At 36.0% G+C, this 16616-nt stretch overlaps 7 protein-coding genes across 7 annotated transcripts; 3 read left to right on the top strand and 4 right to left on the bottom strand.

The window, feature by feature from the left end:
- Positions 1–92: 92 nt before the first annotated feature.
- Positions 93–1767, bottom strand: psmA7 (Proteasome subunit alpha type-7-B; the record flags this gene model as incomplete). The annotated part of the gene is made up of 5 exons (XM_759372.2): positions 1382–1767; positions 1251–1338; positions 1111–1200; positions 470–619; positions 93–314 (listed from the first exon to the last, which is right to left on the bottom strand). The coding sequence occupies exons 1-5, from the start codon at positions 1549–1551 to the stop codon at positions 93–95; spliced, it is 720 nt and encodes a 239-aa protein (XP_764465.1). The 5' UTR covers positions 1552–1767.
- A 65-nt stretch (positions 1768–1832) lies between these two features.
- On the top strand, positions 1833–3142 carry PAC1 (Proteasome subunit alpha type-4-A; the record flags this gene model as incomplete). Its single annotated transcript, XM_759371.2, has 3 exons — positions 1833–2356; positions 2501–2674; positions 2909–3142. The coding sequence occupies exons 1-3, from the start codon at positions 2000–2002 to the stop codon at positions 3140–3142; spliced, it is 765 nt and encodes a 254-aa protein (XP_764464.1). The 5' UTR covers positions 1833–1999.
- Positions 3028–4262, bottom strand: TpMuguga_04g00826 (uncharacterized protein). The gene is made up of 8 exons (XM_759370.2): positions 4119–4262; positions 3934–4040; positions 3798–3893; positions 3653–3692; positions 3487–3601; positions 3368–3457; positions 3235–3268; positions 3028–3204 (listed from the first exon to the last, which is right to left on the bottom strand). The coding sequence occupies exons 1-8, from the start codon at positions 4124–4126 to the stop codon at positions 3179–3181; spliced, it is 516 nt and encodes a 171-aa protein (XP_764463.1). The 5' UTR covers positions 4127–4262; the 3' UTR covers positions 3028–3178.
- Positions 4263–4279: 17 nt separating this feature from the next.
- TpMuguga_04g00825 (putative integral membrane protein) lies at positions 4280–8790 on the top strand. Its single transcript, XM_759369.2, has 4 exons — positions 4280–5709; positions 6026–7921; positions 8450–8508; positions 8697–8790. The coding sequence occupies exons 1-4, from the start codon at positions 4436–4438 to the stop codon at positions 8774–8776; spliced, it is 3309 nt and encodes a 1102-aa protein (XP_764462.2). The 5' UTR covers positions 4280–4435; the 3' UTR covers positions 8777–8790.
- Positions 8791–9012: 222 nt separating this feature from the next.
- ERD2 (ER lumen protein-retaining receptor) lies at positions 9013–10597 on the top strand (the record flags this gene model as incomplete). Its single annotated transcript, XM_759368.2, has 3 exons — positions 9013–9441; positions 9969–10147; positions 10236–10582. Exons 1-3 carry the CDS (start codon positions 9296–9298, stop codon positions 10580–10582), a joined length of 672 nt encoding a protein of 223 aa, XP_764461.1. The 5' UTR covers positions 9013–9295.
- A 706-nt stretch (positions 10598–11303) lies between these two features.
- Positions 11304–13523, bottom strand: Gtf2h3 (Transcription factor Tfb4 family protein; the record flags this gene model as incomplete). Its single annotated transcript, XM_759367.2, has 8 exons — positions 11304–11404; positions 11436–11493; positions 11586–11721; positions 11764–11880; positions 11978–12016; positions 12047–12177; positions 12502–12731; positions 13052–13320. 8 exons carry the CDS (start codon positions 13318–13320, stop codon positions 11338–11340), a joined length of 1047 nt encoding a protein of 348 aa, XP_764460.1. The 3' UTR covers positions 11304–11337.
- On the bottom strand, positions 13495–16574 carry TpMuguga_04g00822 (Zn-finger in Ran binding protein and others family protein; the record flags this gene model as incomplete). Its single annotated transcript, XM_759366.2, has 2 exons — positions 13495–13805; positions 14417–16574. 2 exons carry the CDS (start codon positions 16572–16574, stop codon positions 13495–13497), a joined length of 2469 nt encoding a protein of 822 aa, XP_764459.2.
- Between the last annotated feature and the right edge of the window lie 42 nt (positions 16575–16616).

The raw sequence follows: 16616 nt of genomic DNA, 5'->3' as shown, positions 1-16616 counted from the left end.
CTGGGGCTATGATTCCATTTTCCCAGCGTTAAATTTGGCTATGATTCCATTTTCCCAGCGTTAAATTTGGCTATGATTCCATTTTCCCGGAGTTAAATTTGGGCTGATTCCATTTTCTCGGCGTTTAACTTTTCTACGATTTTTTCGAGCGCGGACTCCTCCAGGATTTTCATGCCTCCTGGCACTAAAACCGCCAATTCCAGACTCTTTGCCGACACCTCCACCACCTCAAACAACGCCTTAACCGCCAACATCACTGCCTCGTCACTACTCAAATCATCCTTGTAATTCTTCTCCAAATACTCTTGCACATGCTAACACATTCTCAATACCATAACCATACAACTATTTAACTATACAACTATATAACTATACAACTATACAACTATTTAACTATTTATCTAAAGTATAGTCCTCCCGGAGGGGAGAACAAAAGTATATATAACAGTAAAAATGGGTTAGAAATTACTTTGGAGTTTTTGCCTATGGACTGTGCTTTCCAGGATGAGTAGATTCCGGAGGGTTCAGTTTGGAAGAGCGCCGGTTTCCCGTTATAATCAAATCCAACAATTAACAACGAAACCCCAAACAAACGAACACCGCCCTTATGCGTGTATTTCTACAACACTATTATTACCATATTAATCATTTATAGCTAACTAACAGGTAACTAAGAGGTAATTAAGGGTAAAATAACAATAATTAAGGCCAAAATAAGCGTAAAATAAAGATAATTAAGGGGTAATTAAGGCGTAAAATAACACTAATTACGGGTAAAATAACACTAAATACGGGTAAAATAAGCGTAAAATAACGCTAATTAAGGGTAAAATAAAGATAATTAAGGGGTAATTAAGGCGTAAAATAAAGATAATTAAGGGGTAATTAAGGCGTAAAATAAAGATAATTAAGGGGTAATTAAGGCGTAAAATAAAGATAATTAAGGGGTAATTAAGGCGTAAAATAGGTATAAATTACTACTAAATAGAGCTAAAATGACTAAAAAATGAGTATTTTAAGCCTAAAATAGGACTAAAATAGAGGTAAATTAAGGGTAAAATAAAGCTAATTAAGAGGTAATTAAGGCCAAAAAAGGGTATGAGAAGAAACTTGTTGTAATCTTGCGATGTATTTGGCGATGTATCCGACACTGGCGGCTTCGTCCATATTAAGCTTATACCTCTGACACTCCAATCTCGTCTACAAAATAGTAATATTGTCAACTCACGACTAATGGCTAGGTGAATTACCTTGTTGGCTAATACTCTGGCGTCAGCGTTAAGACCGGCGAAAGCCAAGGCTAAATTCTCATCCAATTGTAATATCTTCTTATTACACCTACGTAAATAATATTTACAGTTGTAAGGTGGAATGATTCTACCTGGGATCTTGAAGTTTGGTTGTGCTTTTCCTTTCAGCGGCGATGACTACGGCGTCGTTGGATTTAACGCCCACGACACACCCGCCCCTTTTTACAGCCTCCATCGCATACTCCACCTGCATCAAATGCCCGTCAGGGCTAAAAATCGTTATCGCTCTATCATAACTCATTATCACAATTTTATCACAATTTTGGAAATTTCAATAGTTATTTTAGCAATTTTTTGGAATTTTCAATAATTATTTCAACAATATTTTGTAATTTTCAATAATTATTTTATCAATTTTTCGTATGTTTAAAACTTATTTAACCGAAAAATTTACAATAACTTGCAGGAAGGTGTAAAAAATTTCCAAATTCCTTGACTAAAAATAATTTTAAAAATGTATTAAATTTATGATATAAACAATAATAGATGGGGGTTTGTAAATTAATACTTATAAAATTAATATTTATTTATTAATATTTATTAATTCCTCTTGTAAATCATTTAAATTATTCCATTTGGTATAAAGTATGTTATTTTGTCGACACAGCCTGTGCAATTAACTACCTGTGAATAATTTTTTACCAATTCAGTCCTCGGTTTACAATTAAATGATTCTTTTTTAATTAATAATGTCCAGACGGTACGATTCTCGTACTACGACCTTCTCTCCCGAAGGGCGTTTATATCAAGTTGAATATGCTCTTGAAGCTATAAATAATGCCAGTCTTACCGTTGGCGTTTTATGCAGTTCTGGCGTTGTCCTGGTAGCTGATAAACCTATCAGCTCTAAACTACTTGACCCTGGGAAAATCAATGAGAAGCTGTACAAACTTGACTCGCACATATTCTGCGCGGTCGCAGGACTCACCGCAGACGCCAACGTACTCATCAACATGTGCAAATTATACGCACAAAGACATCGATACTCATACGGTGAACCACAATCCATCGAACAACACATCATACAAATCTGCGATCTCAAACAAGTCTCCACCCATTCACTTAGTTTACTCATTACTATGTGGTTAACTTAGTCATTATTTACTTGGTTAACATAGTAATTTACTTAGTAATGTGGTTAACTTGGTCATTATTTACTTGGTTAACTGTGTAATATTTAATGTTTGTAGAGTTACACGCAATTTGGAGGGTTAAGGCCGTTTGGTGTGAGTTTTTTGTTTGGGGGCTGGGATGAGAATTTGGGGTTCCAACTCTACCACACCGACCCATCCGGGAATTACTCTGGCTGGAAAGCAACCGCTATCGGAATGAACAGCCAATCCGCACAATCCATTCTCAAACAAGTATTCAAATTCTACACACACTTTTTACAATATTTACACATTTTTACACACTTACACATTTTTACACACTTACACATTTTTACACACTTACACATTTTTACACACTTACACATTTTTACACACTTTACACATTTTTACACACTTACACATTTTTACACACTTACACATTCTTACACACTTTACACACACACTTAGTTACGTAGATTACACAATAACTAATATAATGTTGTACAGGAGTGGAAAGAGGATTTAACGTTGGAGCAGGCGGTGAGATTGGCGATACGAGTGTTGACGAAGGCGATGGATTCTTCAACGCCGCAGGCGGATAAAATCGAAGTTGGCGTCCTGTCCAAGGGCGAGACTGGCGAATTTGAGCCCTTTGTTGAAATGCTAAACAACGACAAAGTCGACACACTACTCAAGTCCATCGCTCAAGAAGATGTTAAACCTAACCAACCCAATAACTAATCTAATAAAACATTGTAGTTAGTACATTAGTGAGAATTAACATCTGACGATCATTCCGCAGCCTAAAAAATTTTAACTCTCCCGCTAATTACCCAGAAAAAATCCAAAACTCACTGCACCTCCAATCTACACAAATTAACACAACAGTAATACAATAAGTATAGAAATAGTATAGAAAGTATAGAAATAGAATAAATAGTATAGAGAGTATAGAAAGTTGTATACAGTGGAGATTGGAATGATGACGAGACTGCGATGTTTGAGAGCGGCGTAGACGCCGGTGAGAGTGCCGAAAATGCCGCCAACGGCGCCGCCCTAAATGAGTTAATTCATAGCGTAATTACCATTTTCCAGCCCAGTTTTATACTCTCGTAACAGTTCTTAGCCCTGGGACTCTTGAATAATCTATCAACAATCTCCGACGGCCTATTATACAAACTCCTCGATTTATCCGTTAATCTAACAATTATTAACAAATTGTTAGTTATTTAGTTAACTAAGTTGTGGTACAAGAAATCTGAATAATCCTTAGAATCGTAATTCGTATCACCTACAAACAAATTCAAACAAGTTAAGATAAAATTACGTAAAATAACGTAAATAGAGATAAAATAATGTAAATAAAGATAAAATAATGTTATGAGTGTTGAGATACTGTCAGATTTGGGCGGCGGTGTGAAGCCTTTGAATTCAAAATTGGCGGCATCGAAAGATTTATCGTAAGATTTGTTTTTAAGTGTTTTCGGGGGTTCTGAAGGGATAATACAGCAAGTTTAAAGAGTTTGGGATACCTGGCGGCGGTACTAATCCTCCGCAGGAAGGCGGAGAGGGAAGTTTATCGTCGTAGAAAGTAACACCTTTGCTTCTATTCCCGTCAAAAAGACCCGTTAAAAAATTCCTACACAAATTTCAGCCACAAAGCCAAATTCACAAAAATAAACGATAATTACTGTGTAAGAATAAAAATTAAACGAACCAGGCCATAATTTAAATCAATTTCCCTCAAACTAAAAGAAAAATAAATGAAAATTTTAATTTTTTAAAATTTATCATCAATTGTTTCTTAACTTTTAAAATAAATTCATTTTCAAGCACCATAGCATTATTCTGTTGGTAATTTGTTTTATTTTATCAATCTCATTTTTAAAAAGGAAAAATTTAATTTTTACAATTTTTAAACTTTAATTTTAAATTCTCGTTTAATATGAAATTTAACGTAAAATGTTAATTTCAACTATTTTAATGGATTTAACTGGTGTAAAATAGTTTTTAACGATCTTACTATGTGTGAGAATGTTGGTTGGTATAAGATATTACGCTTTGGAGATATTGAACCGTGGGTATAATCTCCGTTTCCTCCGTTTACTACGTCGGAATTACAGACTACTCTTCCCCAAATGGATAAATAATGACACTTTCCCATTATATTCTTGCTTTATTTCAGTTTTTTTATTCTGGCTTTATTACGAGATTTTCTGCGTTTCGCCTGTTTGCGCCTATTACACCGGGCCAGACTTACCCTCACTCCTTAACAAGTTCAAATCTGTAGGAAAAACTTATAAACCCACGCTATACTTATTTAGCTCAAAGTTGCAGTGGCTTTTCCTACTCATCTACTGCCGCCTGGAACTGTTGTACAAATCATTTCTGTATAAAAATCGACTACAAAGTTCCTTATCGTTTTTAAAGTTGGTTTATAACTTTTTTACACTTTTACTTAAATTTTTGTTAAACTCCTTTTTCTTTAAAAAAATCTTCAAATCCCAGCCAATCATAAGTTTAAGAGAAGCCGTAGAAGGACATAACTCTTCCATTGTTATTCTCGACTGGTACTTACCCAAGTGGATCTCACCACAGTGTGAACAATGTTCTCTTTTCACTCATAACACTCACAATGATCTCAACTTCGATCCCATTCACAATACCAACACACCAAACACCACTGTTAACAGTAGTAGAAATGTTAACAGTAGTAGAAATGTTAACAGTAGTAGAAATGTTAATAGTAGTAGAGTTGGTAGTGGTAGGGATAGTTCTAGAGATAATACTAGAGATAGGAGTATTAGAGATAATGTGAGAGGAAGTGTGAAAGAGAGTGTGAGAGGAAGTGTGAAAGAGAGTGTGAGAGAGAGGAGTAGAGTTGGTAGGCGTAATTTGGATGAGTATTTTAAGATGTATACGATTCAGAGTATGGAGTATTCGGAGAATTCAAAGTTTGTTAATTCTGACTCGGATGCCTCTCCAAGCTCAGCCTCCTACAGCTCCGAAGACTCCATACACTCACCCTCCTTCACCTCCACAGATACGCCAATTATACATCAAACTCATTCTCACACAGTTGATACTATGAAGAATAGTACGTCTAATAGTACATCTAATAGAAGAGAAGATATGAAGAATAGTACAAATGATATTATGAAGAATAGAAGAGAAGATATGAAGAATAGGAGGGAGGACAGGAGTAATAGAGTGTCACCGGTGATATCGCATCAAAGTTCGGAGAGATTTGATCCGTACTATTGTAAATTCAATGATAAACTTGATACCACAATACACAAACTTGATAGGTATACAACTATAATCCCTAACTATACCCCGAGAGGGAGCTATCTTACTATACTATAATTATATACCCCTAGAGGGAGCTACTCTGCTATATAAGGGAGAGGGAGAGGGAGCTATCTTACTATACCATAACTAATACCCCGAGAGGGAGCTATCTTAGTATATACCTAGAATTATATACCCGAGAGGGAGCTAATTATTTATACCCCTAGAGGGAGCTACTTTAGCATACTTAACTACATAAGGGGAGAGGGAGCTACTTAACTATACTTTACTGTATAAACATGCTAGCTAAACTTATTGTACTGACAATTGTAGGAATGTTCATGAGGACGGCCCGAACCCGAAGATAATTCGGGGTGTAATTGTGATAATTGGTGACATGAACATTTCATATCGTATTTGTTCCACCAGGGTAGGTTGTTACTGTAATGATAAACCTTTTGAGCCACGTGACCAGTGTGACTCTTGTAATGAAAGTGATAAATTAGACCACGAGGGCTACAGTCTTGAGCATCCTGGATTTCCCACACTTAGGTCACTTGTCAGTGACGCTCTACGGTCCGGATTCGTCTGCGTACACTTACACTTGAATGTGAATTTGGGCATGGCCTGTGAGGCTTTTCCAGAGTCAATTCCCCTCAGGTCATTTCCAATCTCACTTTACAGCGATGTGTTGTTGGATTTAAATTCGGCACTTGACAAGGTTTCTCAGAGGTTCCCAAACTCGCCAATTTTAGCCGTTGGCATCTCATTTGGCGCTAATATTCTCCTCGAGTACATGACAGTCTCAGCACAAGGCGGAGCCGTTAAACTACTCTCAGACTCCGAAAATGATCATTCACTACACAACACAATTGCCTCAAGCCCATTCGGAGATACTCTCAACCACGGGAACTCATTCGATAGCTTCTCACAACCCATCATTGATCACTCTAACACTAATACACACAGTGGTAATACTAATAATATTAACCCTGTTAACCCTGTTAACCCTGTTAACACTGTTAACAATGTTAACGGTGGTAATTCGGTTGATATGTTTAGGAGTGGTTTGGGGGGTAAGAGGTTGAGTAGAAGTGTGATGTCAGACGGTACTAAGAGTGTAAACACCGAAAAATCATTCAGAAATCGCAAGTTCAGCCTCTTCAGAACTTCCCAAAACACAAACACACATCTCACACATGACACCATTCAAATTAATACTCACTCTCAACCCACACACAGTCAACTGAATACTCCATTGAATAATCAACTGAATAATCCATTGAATAGTAGTGTGAGTAACCCGTTAGTGGGTGTGGAGAATGAGATATGTGATGATCATTTTATGTTGAATTTGGGTAGGGAGGAGTTTAACACGGATATTAAGACTGTGTACCCTGAGGAGGCTAGGGAAGTGTTTTTAAACCCGGAGCGCATATCAGCTGCAGTTTGCATAAACCCAAACCTTAAATTATCAAGTAACGTTCTATACAACTTGTCAAAGCGTAAGAGTAGACGTTCTATGTATAAAAGATATTGTCTATCCAGGTTCAGGTCTGAGTTGGCCCAATTACTAAACTCTGTGCACTGTCACAGAACTAATAATAAATTATCCAAGGAGTGTAACAACTTCAACTGCTGTCACTTTAACAGGGTTGTCTCCAAGTTTAACCCTGTCAAGAAAATGTTCTACCACATGTTCAAGTTCACTGCCCGGAAACGAAAGTCACACAACTACTCCATAGAGAAGTTGATTACCAGTTTACACAGGGAATACCGTCACTCTTATAGGGATTTGGTTAAAAGAGGATTAGACTACCTGGACTACGGTGAATATCTGTTCAAGTGTGGAGTCCGTACAACTGCTGATTTTAAGTTATCTGTGCTCATGACTGTGAAGCACAGGTTTGAGCGTGAAGGCCAAGATTCTAAGATCAAGGTCAGACACATATCCGAACCCCCAGTTTACAAGTGTATTAATAAAACTGTGAACACAAATTTGAGGATTGGGAAATCAGTTTTCTCCAGGAGAAAACTGGCCAAGGTACATAAAATGCTCGATTACAAGGTGACCAAATATATTACCAACTTGATTAACTCGGAATACACCAGGAACACAAGCAACATCAGAGACAATTTAGAGTCACTCAAAGTACCCACACTGCTATTGTATTCTCTCGATAACTCAATCTTCACCCTCAAAGATATCGATATCTTCGATGTTATCAAGTATTAATACTATTAAGTAATTACAATACTATTGAGTAATAATAATATAGTTAAGTAAATAATAGTATTGAGTAATGATTAAGTAGTTAAGAATAGTATAGTAATACTGTAAGGGGTGGGTTGAGGAGGCTCGAGGACCGGTCAATGGAGTAGACTGGTCCGAGAGCGAATTTTTTTTTCTTGCTGCTGTTTTTTCTTCGCAACTTTAAACCCAGATTACTCTCCAATTACTCAGTCTCAGCTATCATTTAGGCTATTTTAGGCTTATTTTAGTAGTATTTTAGGGATATTTTAGTTTAATTTAGTAGTTATTTCAGAGGTATTTAGGCTTATTTTATGGTTAATTTAGCTGTATTTTAGGCTTATTTTAGGGCTAATTTTAGTAGTATTTTAGCCATTTTTAGGCTTAATTTTACATATTTTAAGCATATTTTAGAGCTTAATTTAGGCTTATTTAGAGCTAATTTTACATATTTTAAGCATATTTTAGAAGTATTTTAGAAGTATTTGTTGATAAATTTGTTGTAGGAATCCGAATATTGTATACTATGTATCACAAACCGGTGGTTATTCCACCTTCCTCTCAGGTACTCACATACCATTCACATACCATTTACATACCATTTAACACTTTATACTACTATTTACATACTATTTAACACTTTATACTACTATTTACATACTATTTAACACTGTATGACACTATTTTATATATATTTAACCCTATAATAATATTTGTATGTTGTAACAATGTGTAATGGTTGGATTGGTGTAGGATTGAGGCCGTCGTCGTGGTTTATAGCGCCGGTACTGGAGTTTTTAGAAGAAATGTCAACTAAAAGTAAAACATTTTAATCTCCTCAAATTCATACATTCCCAAATATATTCACATTATTCATCCAAATTCCCCAATTAATTGGAATTTTGATAAATAATTGTAAAATTATAAGTAATATGTAAAATTAATGAAAAAGAGTGAAATTAGGTAAAAATGAGTGAGAAAATGAGGAGAGTTGTGTAGAAGAGTGTCGTGATTGAGAATGTGTAGGAGTGATGTTGGGTGAGGTGTAGTAGCGCGAGTTAGAAAGTATTTTTGCTTTAACGTTGACTTTGGTGATTTAATTTATCTTGGCGTGTTTTAACCCGTTGTCTGGCTTCACATTCTCAGCTTTATTTTCCAGTTACTCTAACATGGAACAAGTTCCCTAAAATTCCACAGTTTTTATTTCCCAAATTTATTAATTTCCTGATTTTACAATTTGTTGAATTTATTATTTTGATGAGTTTATTATTTTGATGAATTTATTACTTTTTCGCAAATTTATTATTTCTTCTCAAATTTATTTTGTATTGGTTTTATAATTTGTTTGTAAAATGTCTATGAATTTGTTCCGTTTGAGTGGCGACATGTGCCACGTGGTCAGTCTTCTGCTACTCATCTGGAAACTCAAAACCTCCAAAAACTGCCTCGGAATCTCAGCCAGAATGCAGGAACTCTACCTCATCGTATTCATCTGCAGGTTGTTTTCACCCTTTTAACCCACTAATTAGCTTTATTTTGGCCTTATATTAGCTTAATTAGTCTTATTTTACCTTTATTTTGGCCTTAATTATTGTTATTTTACGCTTATTTTGGCCTTAATTATTGTTATTTTACGCTTATTTTGGCCTTAATTATTCCTATTTAAGCTTTAAAATAGTCTAATTTTACCTCTAACTTAGGCTAAAATAGCCATATTTTAGCTCTATTTTAGTCCTTAATTATTCCTATTTTGGCCTTATATAACACTTTTTTAAAGCTATTTAAGTCTTAAAATACTCATTTTTACCCCTAATTTACTCCTTAAATAGTCTTATTTTGGCCTTAATTACCTCTTAATTAGCCTTTATTTTGGACTAATTTACCCTTAAATTACTCCTAATTTACCTGTAAAATATCTCTAAATACCATAAATTTACCCCTAATTATCTTAAATTTACTCCCAAATATTCCTTAATTACTGTTAATTTACTGTTAATTTACTGTTAATTGTTAATATTGTTTCAGATATGTTGATTTATTTTTATACTTTATAAGTGTGTATAACACTGTGATGAAGGTTTTGTTTATTACGATAACTTCCTTTTCCATTTACCTCATTCGCTTCAAACCCCCGATCTCTCAAACCTACAACCGCAAAATCGATAAATTCTCCTACGAAAAATACCTCCTAGGACCCGTCCTACGTACACTCACCACACATAATTATCTAATTACTCAATTACTTATCTAATTAGTTAGTAATAATTAGTTATATTAGTTGAAAATATGTAGTGTTAACGTTGTTGACTACGAAGACGTACAAGGTGTTTGATGTGTTGTGGACGTATTCGATATGGTTGGAGAGTGTGGCGATATTGCCGCAGTTAACGATGTTGTATCAGCAGCGTGAGGTTGAGAACATAACGTCGCACTACGTTGCTACCATGGGACTTTACAGGGCATTGTACGTTGTCAATTGGGTCTATCGCTACTTCTTTGAAAACCCGCCGTACGTCTGCATTATCTGCTGGGTCGCAGGACTCATACAAACGGCGCTCTACGTGGACTTTTTCTACTACTTCGCTAAGTCAAAGTGGTACGGGAAAAAACTCGTACTACCCTTCACCGGAGACGTTTAATATTATAAATTCTATACATATTGTGTTATAATTAGTATTTTATACACAAAGTAATAACCCAATTAGACCTTTAAACCCAGACACACAGTACTAGTATACTATACTATTAGTACTATAGTATGTAGTAATGTAGTATATGGTATAGTATTGGTGCTAGACTGACTACAATAGCTAGAAAACCCAGGCATTAGCTATACTATACTATACTATACCTACAGCTTAACTATAGTGTTAACTATATTTGTACTACTAATACTTTATACCTATACTATATTTGGTACTATACTATAGATAATACATAAACCCAGACACCTAGTACCTATACCATAATACTATATCTAATACTATACCTATACTTAAGAATACTATAACTACTTTACTATACTACTAATACCCTTAATACTATTATACTTAGTATATTACTATACCTAACTATACTACTAATACTATACCTATAATACTATACTATATATATTATACTATAGTATATTGTATATGTATATATGTATGTGTATAGTAGTAGGAGTATACTAGGGTATATTACTATGGTATAATTAAAATAGTCTATACTACTTAATACTCTCTTTATAACCTTAAACACTATATTAGAAGCCTTAACAGTACTATACACTGTCATATAACCGTGTAATACTAGGCTTAACAACCCCAAGAAACCCCCTCAAACTACACTACACACACTAACTACAAATATATAACATAAATATAATATAAAAATAATATATGAGTGAGTGAGATTAGAGTTTGGAGAAATCGGCTTCGGTGGCGAGTTTTTGTTTAATGAGTTTCCTGGTAAGTCTTGACCTAAACCACACAATCTAACCACCAAACTCACCCACAAACCATACATATTATCCTGTACTTCCCCTTGTCATCTATCTCCGAACAATATACTACACAATATCAACCACATGTACAGTATAATGTTAATATTAATAGTATAAATAGTGTTGAAATGTGACTAGTATAGAAATGTGAGAGGTACCTGCGAAGCAGCAGGGGCATAGATATGAGACGTCGACGCTTTTGTAGTGGCAGTAGCAGATTCCAACGTTCCCAAAATCAAACGATAAATTCGTAGACAGCAGCTCACTCATCCCCTCCGACGGTAAATACCAAAACTACAACATGTTAACTTAGTTGACTAATGGAATTGGTGTTACTGTGATGAGTTGTGAGAGGTATTGGTTGATGTGACTGAAGTTTAAATCGAAGTTTAGCACCTTGGAAACTAACAAATACTTTCCCCTCGTTATCGAACTCAACTGCTCCAAAATTCTCTAAACCAACCATTCACAAACTTATCCACTACCAAATGCATAACTATGCGTATAACTAGTAAAAAATGTGAATAACTAGTTGATTATGTGAATGTACGGAGGGTTGTCCTAGTGCGAAGGTGTTGATGGTAATGTTCTGAAGAATGATAAAACGTTGTGAAAGAACTTGTGCGAGAGCGGAGTATGCGATGTTCATGAGTCCGATGTACTGCGATTTGTAATTTTCAGAGGTTGACACGTCAAATATTATTATCTTCCTTCCGTAGCCCTCGTTCCTCATCCTTATTCTGTTCAAGTCTACACATACACTGTCAAATTAGGGGTAAAAATAACTATTTTAGGGGTAAGTTAAGGGTAAATTAAGGGTATTTTAGGGGTAAATTAAGGGTAAATTAATGGTAATTTAGGGTGAAATAGGACTGTTTAAGTCCTAAAAACTGCCTAAAATCCAGCAAATTTACCACTAAATTGTGACTAAAACAGGAATAAATATGACTAAATAACACTAAATAAAGACTAAAAATAGCTTAATTAGGCCTAAAATATCCCTAAATAATGACTAAATAAAGCCTAAATAATGCCTAAAAATAGCTAAATAAAGCCTAGATTAGGGGTAAATACATAGAAATCCTGTGGCGATTGCTGAGGTGAGTTGCGTGTCGGCGTCTGGATACGTTAAACCCTCACTAATAAAGTCAATCATCTTATTCCACATCACACCCAACGTTTTGTCAACTTTCTCACCCGTTCTGTCTGTGTCACAATGTTGTGAATTTGTATAAACTGAGGAGTTAACGCCGAAACAAGAATCTGTCCAGTCATTATACACAAAACCCTCATACAATATCCTCCTAATCCACAAATCAACCTTACCACACACAAATATCTACCACTGATCTAACTGAGTACTACTGATTAATCTAACTGAGTAAACTGTGTGACAGTAACTATGTACTACTGTGTAAAGATGTGTAAAAATGTGTAAAAATGTGTAAGAATGTGTAAGAATGTGTAAGAATGTGTAAGAATGTGTAAGAATGTGTAAGAATGTGTAAAAATGTGTAAGAATGTGTAAAAATGTGTAAGAATGTGTAAAAAATGTGTAAAATAATGTAAAAAATGTGTAAAAATGTGTAAGAAATGTGTAAAAGTGTAACTGTGTGTTCGATACGTTGAGTGATTATTGGCTGTGATGATGAGTGTTTTATTTCTGACTGACATGTACCCGAAGAGCTTTAAGAAGTTGGCGAGTACTGTGAAGAAGTTATGCAAGTGAATGCGCTTTTCAGGCTCCTCAGGCCTCAGCGGAACGCCAGAGCTCCAACGCCCAGGCGATAAATCCAAAATTAACACCAGGGCATCTTCTGACGGTACGGAATCCGACACACTCTCACTCACCAACAAGTCCGATATCTCCTCCATCGACATACTTTTCATCATTTTTTCACTAATTTTATTAATTTTAGAATTTTTCACATCTTTACACAATTTTTCAATTTTTTCACAATTTTTCAATTATTTAATTTTTTTCACAAATTTTACAAATAAATAATAATTTTTCTCATTTTAAATAAATAATTTAAAAAATAAAATAATTTTGATGAAAAGATTGAGTTAATTGTGTGGAGTGAGTGTTTGGTGTAGTTTGGAGAGTTGCTGGTGTGAGTGGAGATTCTCGACACTGTCAAACATCCGCAGACAAACAAAACAAATACTTCCCACACCCAATCCCCTCTCATAACTCACACCCCTCACATTTTTATCATTCTTATTGTTATTTGTTGAGTTGGTTGTGGTTGTGTTAGAGTTATCGAGGTCCATGTCGCATTCGTCGTCGGATTCGTTTTTGAACTCGAATCTCTCCCTGACGTTTTTACTCTTTAGCTCATTCCCCTTGTCACTAGATATTACACTCTTCATACCCTCTACACATTCATTACATGTTTTATAGTTAAATATCGTAATTTAGGGCTAATTATAGTAATTTAAGGCTTAAATATGGTGTATTTTAGCGTTAAATATACGATTTTTAGGGTTAAATATCGTAATTTAAGGGATAAATATAGTAAATTTAGAGCTTAAATATTCTAATTTTAGCGTTAAATACGGGTAAATTTATAGCTAATTATGGTAAATTTAGTCTTAAATATGGTTAATTATGGTAAATTATAGCTTAATTAGGCTAAATTAAGGGTTAAATAAGGCTAAATTTATAGCTAATTATGGTAAATTTAGTCTTAAATATGGTAAATCTAGGGTCTAAATATTCTAATTTAAGGCTTAAATACGGGTAAATTTATAGCTAATTATAGTAATTTAAGGCTTAAATATGCCTAAATTATAGCTTAAATATACTAATTTAAGGGTTAAATATGGTAATTTAAGGGCTATAAATGGTATATTATAGCTTAAATATGGTTAAATATGGTATATTATAGGTTAAATAAGGCTAAATTAATATCTAATTATGGTAAATTTGTTGAAAAAATTACCAAGTGAAAAATTCTGTAAACTCGTGATAACAAAAGTGTATTACCTGTGGCGCTGTGTGACTGTATGTTACTAAGTTGCTTAATGTTATTCTGAGACTCCTTTGCTATTCTCATCGCAGATCGCAATATCTTTCTCACTCCCGTATCCACCACTCCTACTCCTACTGTATTTCCCCCTACTCCCACCGTATTTCCTCCTCCTCCTCCTCTGTTATCTCCTGTGTCTACTCCTGTAACTCCTCTGTTAACTCCTGTGACTCCTACTGTGTCACCTGTATCACCACAATCAACTCCGTTAACTGCGTTAACTGCGTTAACTGCGTTGGTAACTCTGGTGAGAGCGTTGAGTTGTGGATTGTAAATGAAAAAGTTGCCAGTGGGTGAGAGGAAGTACCCGCTGGCGGCGTCGTAAAAGAGTGAGAGACTATGATCAAACAAGTAGTCAGAGCTCGGATCATACTGAAATGTACCAATGTCAGGCTTAGAACTCACCAGTATCCACTCTGACATCCAACTCCTTATGTACCTCTCCACTATTCCATGCGGATCACTCACACACAACTGACACCACACCATACCCAACGTCGTACTTCTCATTCTTATCATCGTACTATCCACACTCTCCACACTCTTACCACTTTCTATACTCTCTGTAGTGTGTAAGTTGTGTAAACTATGTGAAGAGATGGTGAGTTTGGAGGAGATAAATTTGATGCGTTTGAAGAGTTCTTCGGCGGCGTGTTTCTCTCTGGAGTTGACGGTGTCGACTCTGTGATACACGCCGTCACACCGGAGCAGAAACGTCCTCACACCCCTCAACCGCACAAACTCCTCCACCACCTCATTTCCTCCATACACCACAAACATAAATCCTCTTCCACTCTTTACAGTGTTTACCACATTACTACTGTTTACACTGTTACTACTGTTAACACTATCACTAGTATTACTACTGTTAACACTATCACTAGTGTTACCTGAGTTACTGGGGACGTCCGAATCCTTGATGTGTATGACGCGTAGGATTGGAGAGTTTGTGATTGTGTTGAGAGTGTTGACAATCTTGTGGATATCACTGGAGTGTGTCAAGTTCTTCACGATAAGCCATGGGGAAAAGTCTGACATGCTCGATTGTAGGATCTTGGCCTGGTTAATGGCTTCAATTTCTATGGCTTTATTTTGTATCTCAACCTCCTCGTCGGTGGGTTTCGGTAACCCACACGTCAGACACACGAGCCTACGCGCAAAGTTCAGGAACCTACACGACGGACACGTCCAGTCTGAATTCAACCTCCGCCTCTCCAACAAACTCGTCACATCCGACATGGCCTCTAGTAACTCTATTCTCTCACCTACTGTGTTTTCCACTGTGTCCACAGTGTCCACAGAGTTAGAGTTAGAATTGTCATACTGGATGTGGTAGTCCCTGGAGTTGATTTTGATGTGTTTGCGTGTGGCTGACATGAACCTGTCAGCGGCACTGGAGGACGGGAATTTTACGACTCCGACACGCTCAATCACAGAGGGGACAGTGTTAACATTGTGTACAGAGTGTACAGTTGGAACAGTGTGCAAAGTGGGAACAGAGTGTGTGATATTCTGAGTAACTTTCCTTAGTTCTCCAGAGATGTTATTGGTGTGGAATGAGGCGACTGTGACTGAGTTTGGTGTGGAGAAGCCGTTTTTAATGGCGATTTCTGATACCACAGACTCGATATGCTCCTCAGTCACATCAGAGTCTAAACAACGCACTAAAATCACTAACCTACGCTCGTCAGACAGTTCCCTGCCCCTGTAACGCCACACCCTCTCACCCACATTCCTTTCCAACGTTTTGTCATCCTGTTTTTCCCCTTTATCCAGATTTTCCAGTGTGTTAACGGGGTCCACAGGGTGATTTGTGTCCTGAACAATATTACAGGGATTAGTAGTGGTATGAGTAGTATTAGAGGTATTACTACTGGAATGAATAGTAGGAGAATTAGGAGAATTGAGGTATGGAGAGTAAAAATTGCGATGTTTACTTCTCCTTAAATCTTCATCAGGATTTACATTACCCAAATTATTATTCGAATTATTACTCAAATTATTATTATTGGAACTGGAACTGAGAGGTTCGGGGTTAGATTTGTTTGGGTTTGAGGAGTTATTTCTGGTCCTGGAACTGGGCCTGAAATTATCCTCCCTTTTTCCAAAAGCCATTTCCAGCCACAAATTATAAATTATAAACCAAACCTTGTGCGC

This window comes from Theileria parva, assembly GCF_000165365.1.
Source record: "Theileria parva strain Muguga chromosome 4 map unlocalized ctg_529, whole genome shotgun sequence".
NCBI lineage: Eukaryota > Apicomplexa > Aconoidasida > Piroplasmida > Theileriidae > Theileria > Theileria parva.
This window is presented reverse-complemented; position numbering and strand designations above follow the sequence as displayed.

Excerpts from the sequence above, each read along its gene's own strand:
- TpMuguga_04g00825 (XM_759369.2), top strand. The coding sequence starts at position 4,436 with ATGTTGGTTGGTATAAGATATTACGCTTTGGAGATATTGAACCGTGGG. Across the intron at positions 5,710-6,025 it reads ACAATACACAAACTTGATAG|GAATGTTCATGAGGACGGCC; the intron begins GTATACAACTAT and ends TGACAATTGTAG. Across the intron at positions 7,922-8,449 it reads GATATCTTCGATGTTATCAA|GAATCCGAATATTGTATACT; the intron begins GTATTAATACTA and ends AATTTGTTGTAG.
- TpMuguga_04g00826 (XM_759370.2), bottom strand. Across the intron at positions 3,894-3,933 it reads AGGATTAGTACCGCCGCCAG|AACCCCCGAAAACACTTAAA; the intron begins GTATCCCAAACT and ends TTATCCCTTCAG. Across the intron at positions 3,458-3,486 it reads TAAAACTGGGCTGGAAAATG|GGCGGCGCCGTTGGCGGCAT; the intron begins GTAATTACGCTA and ends TAACTCATTTAG.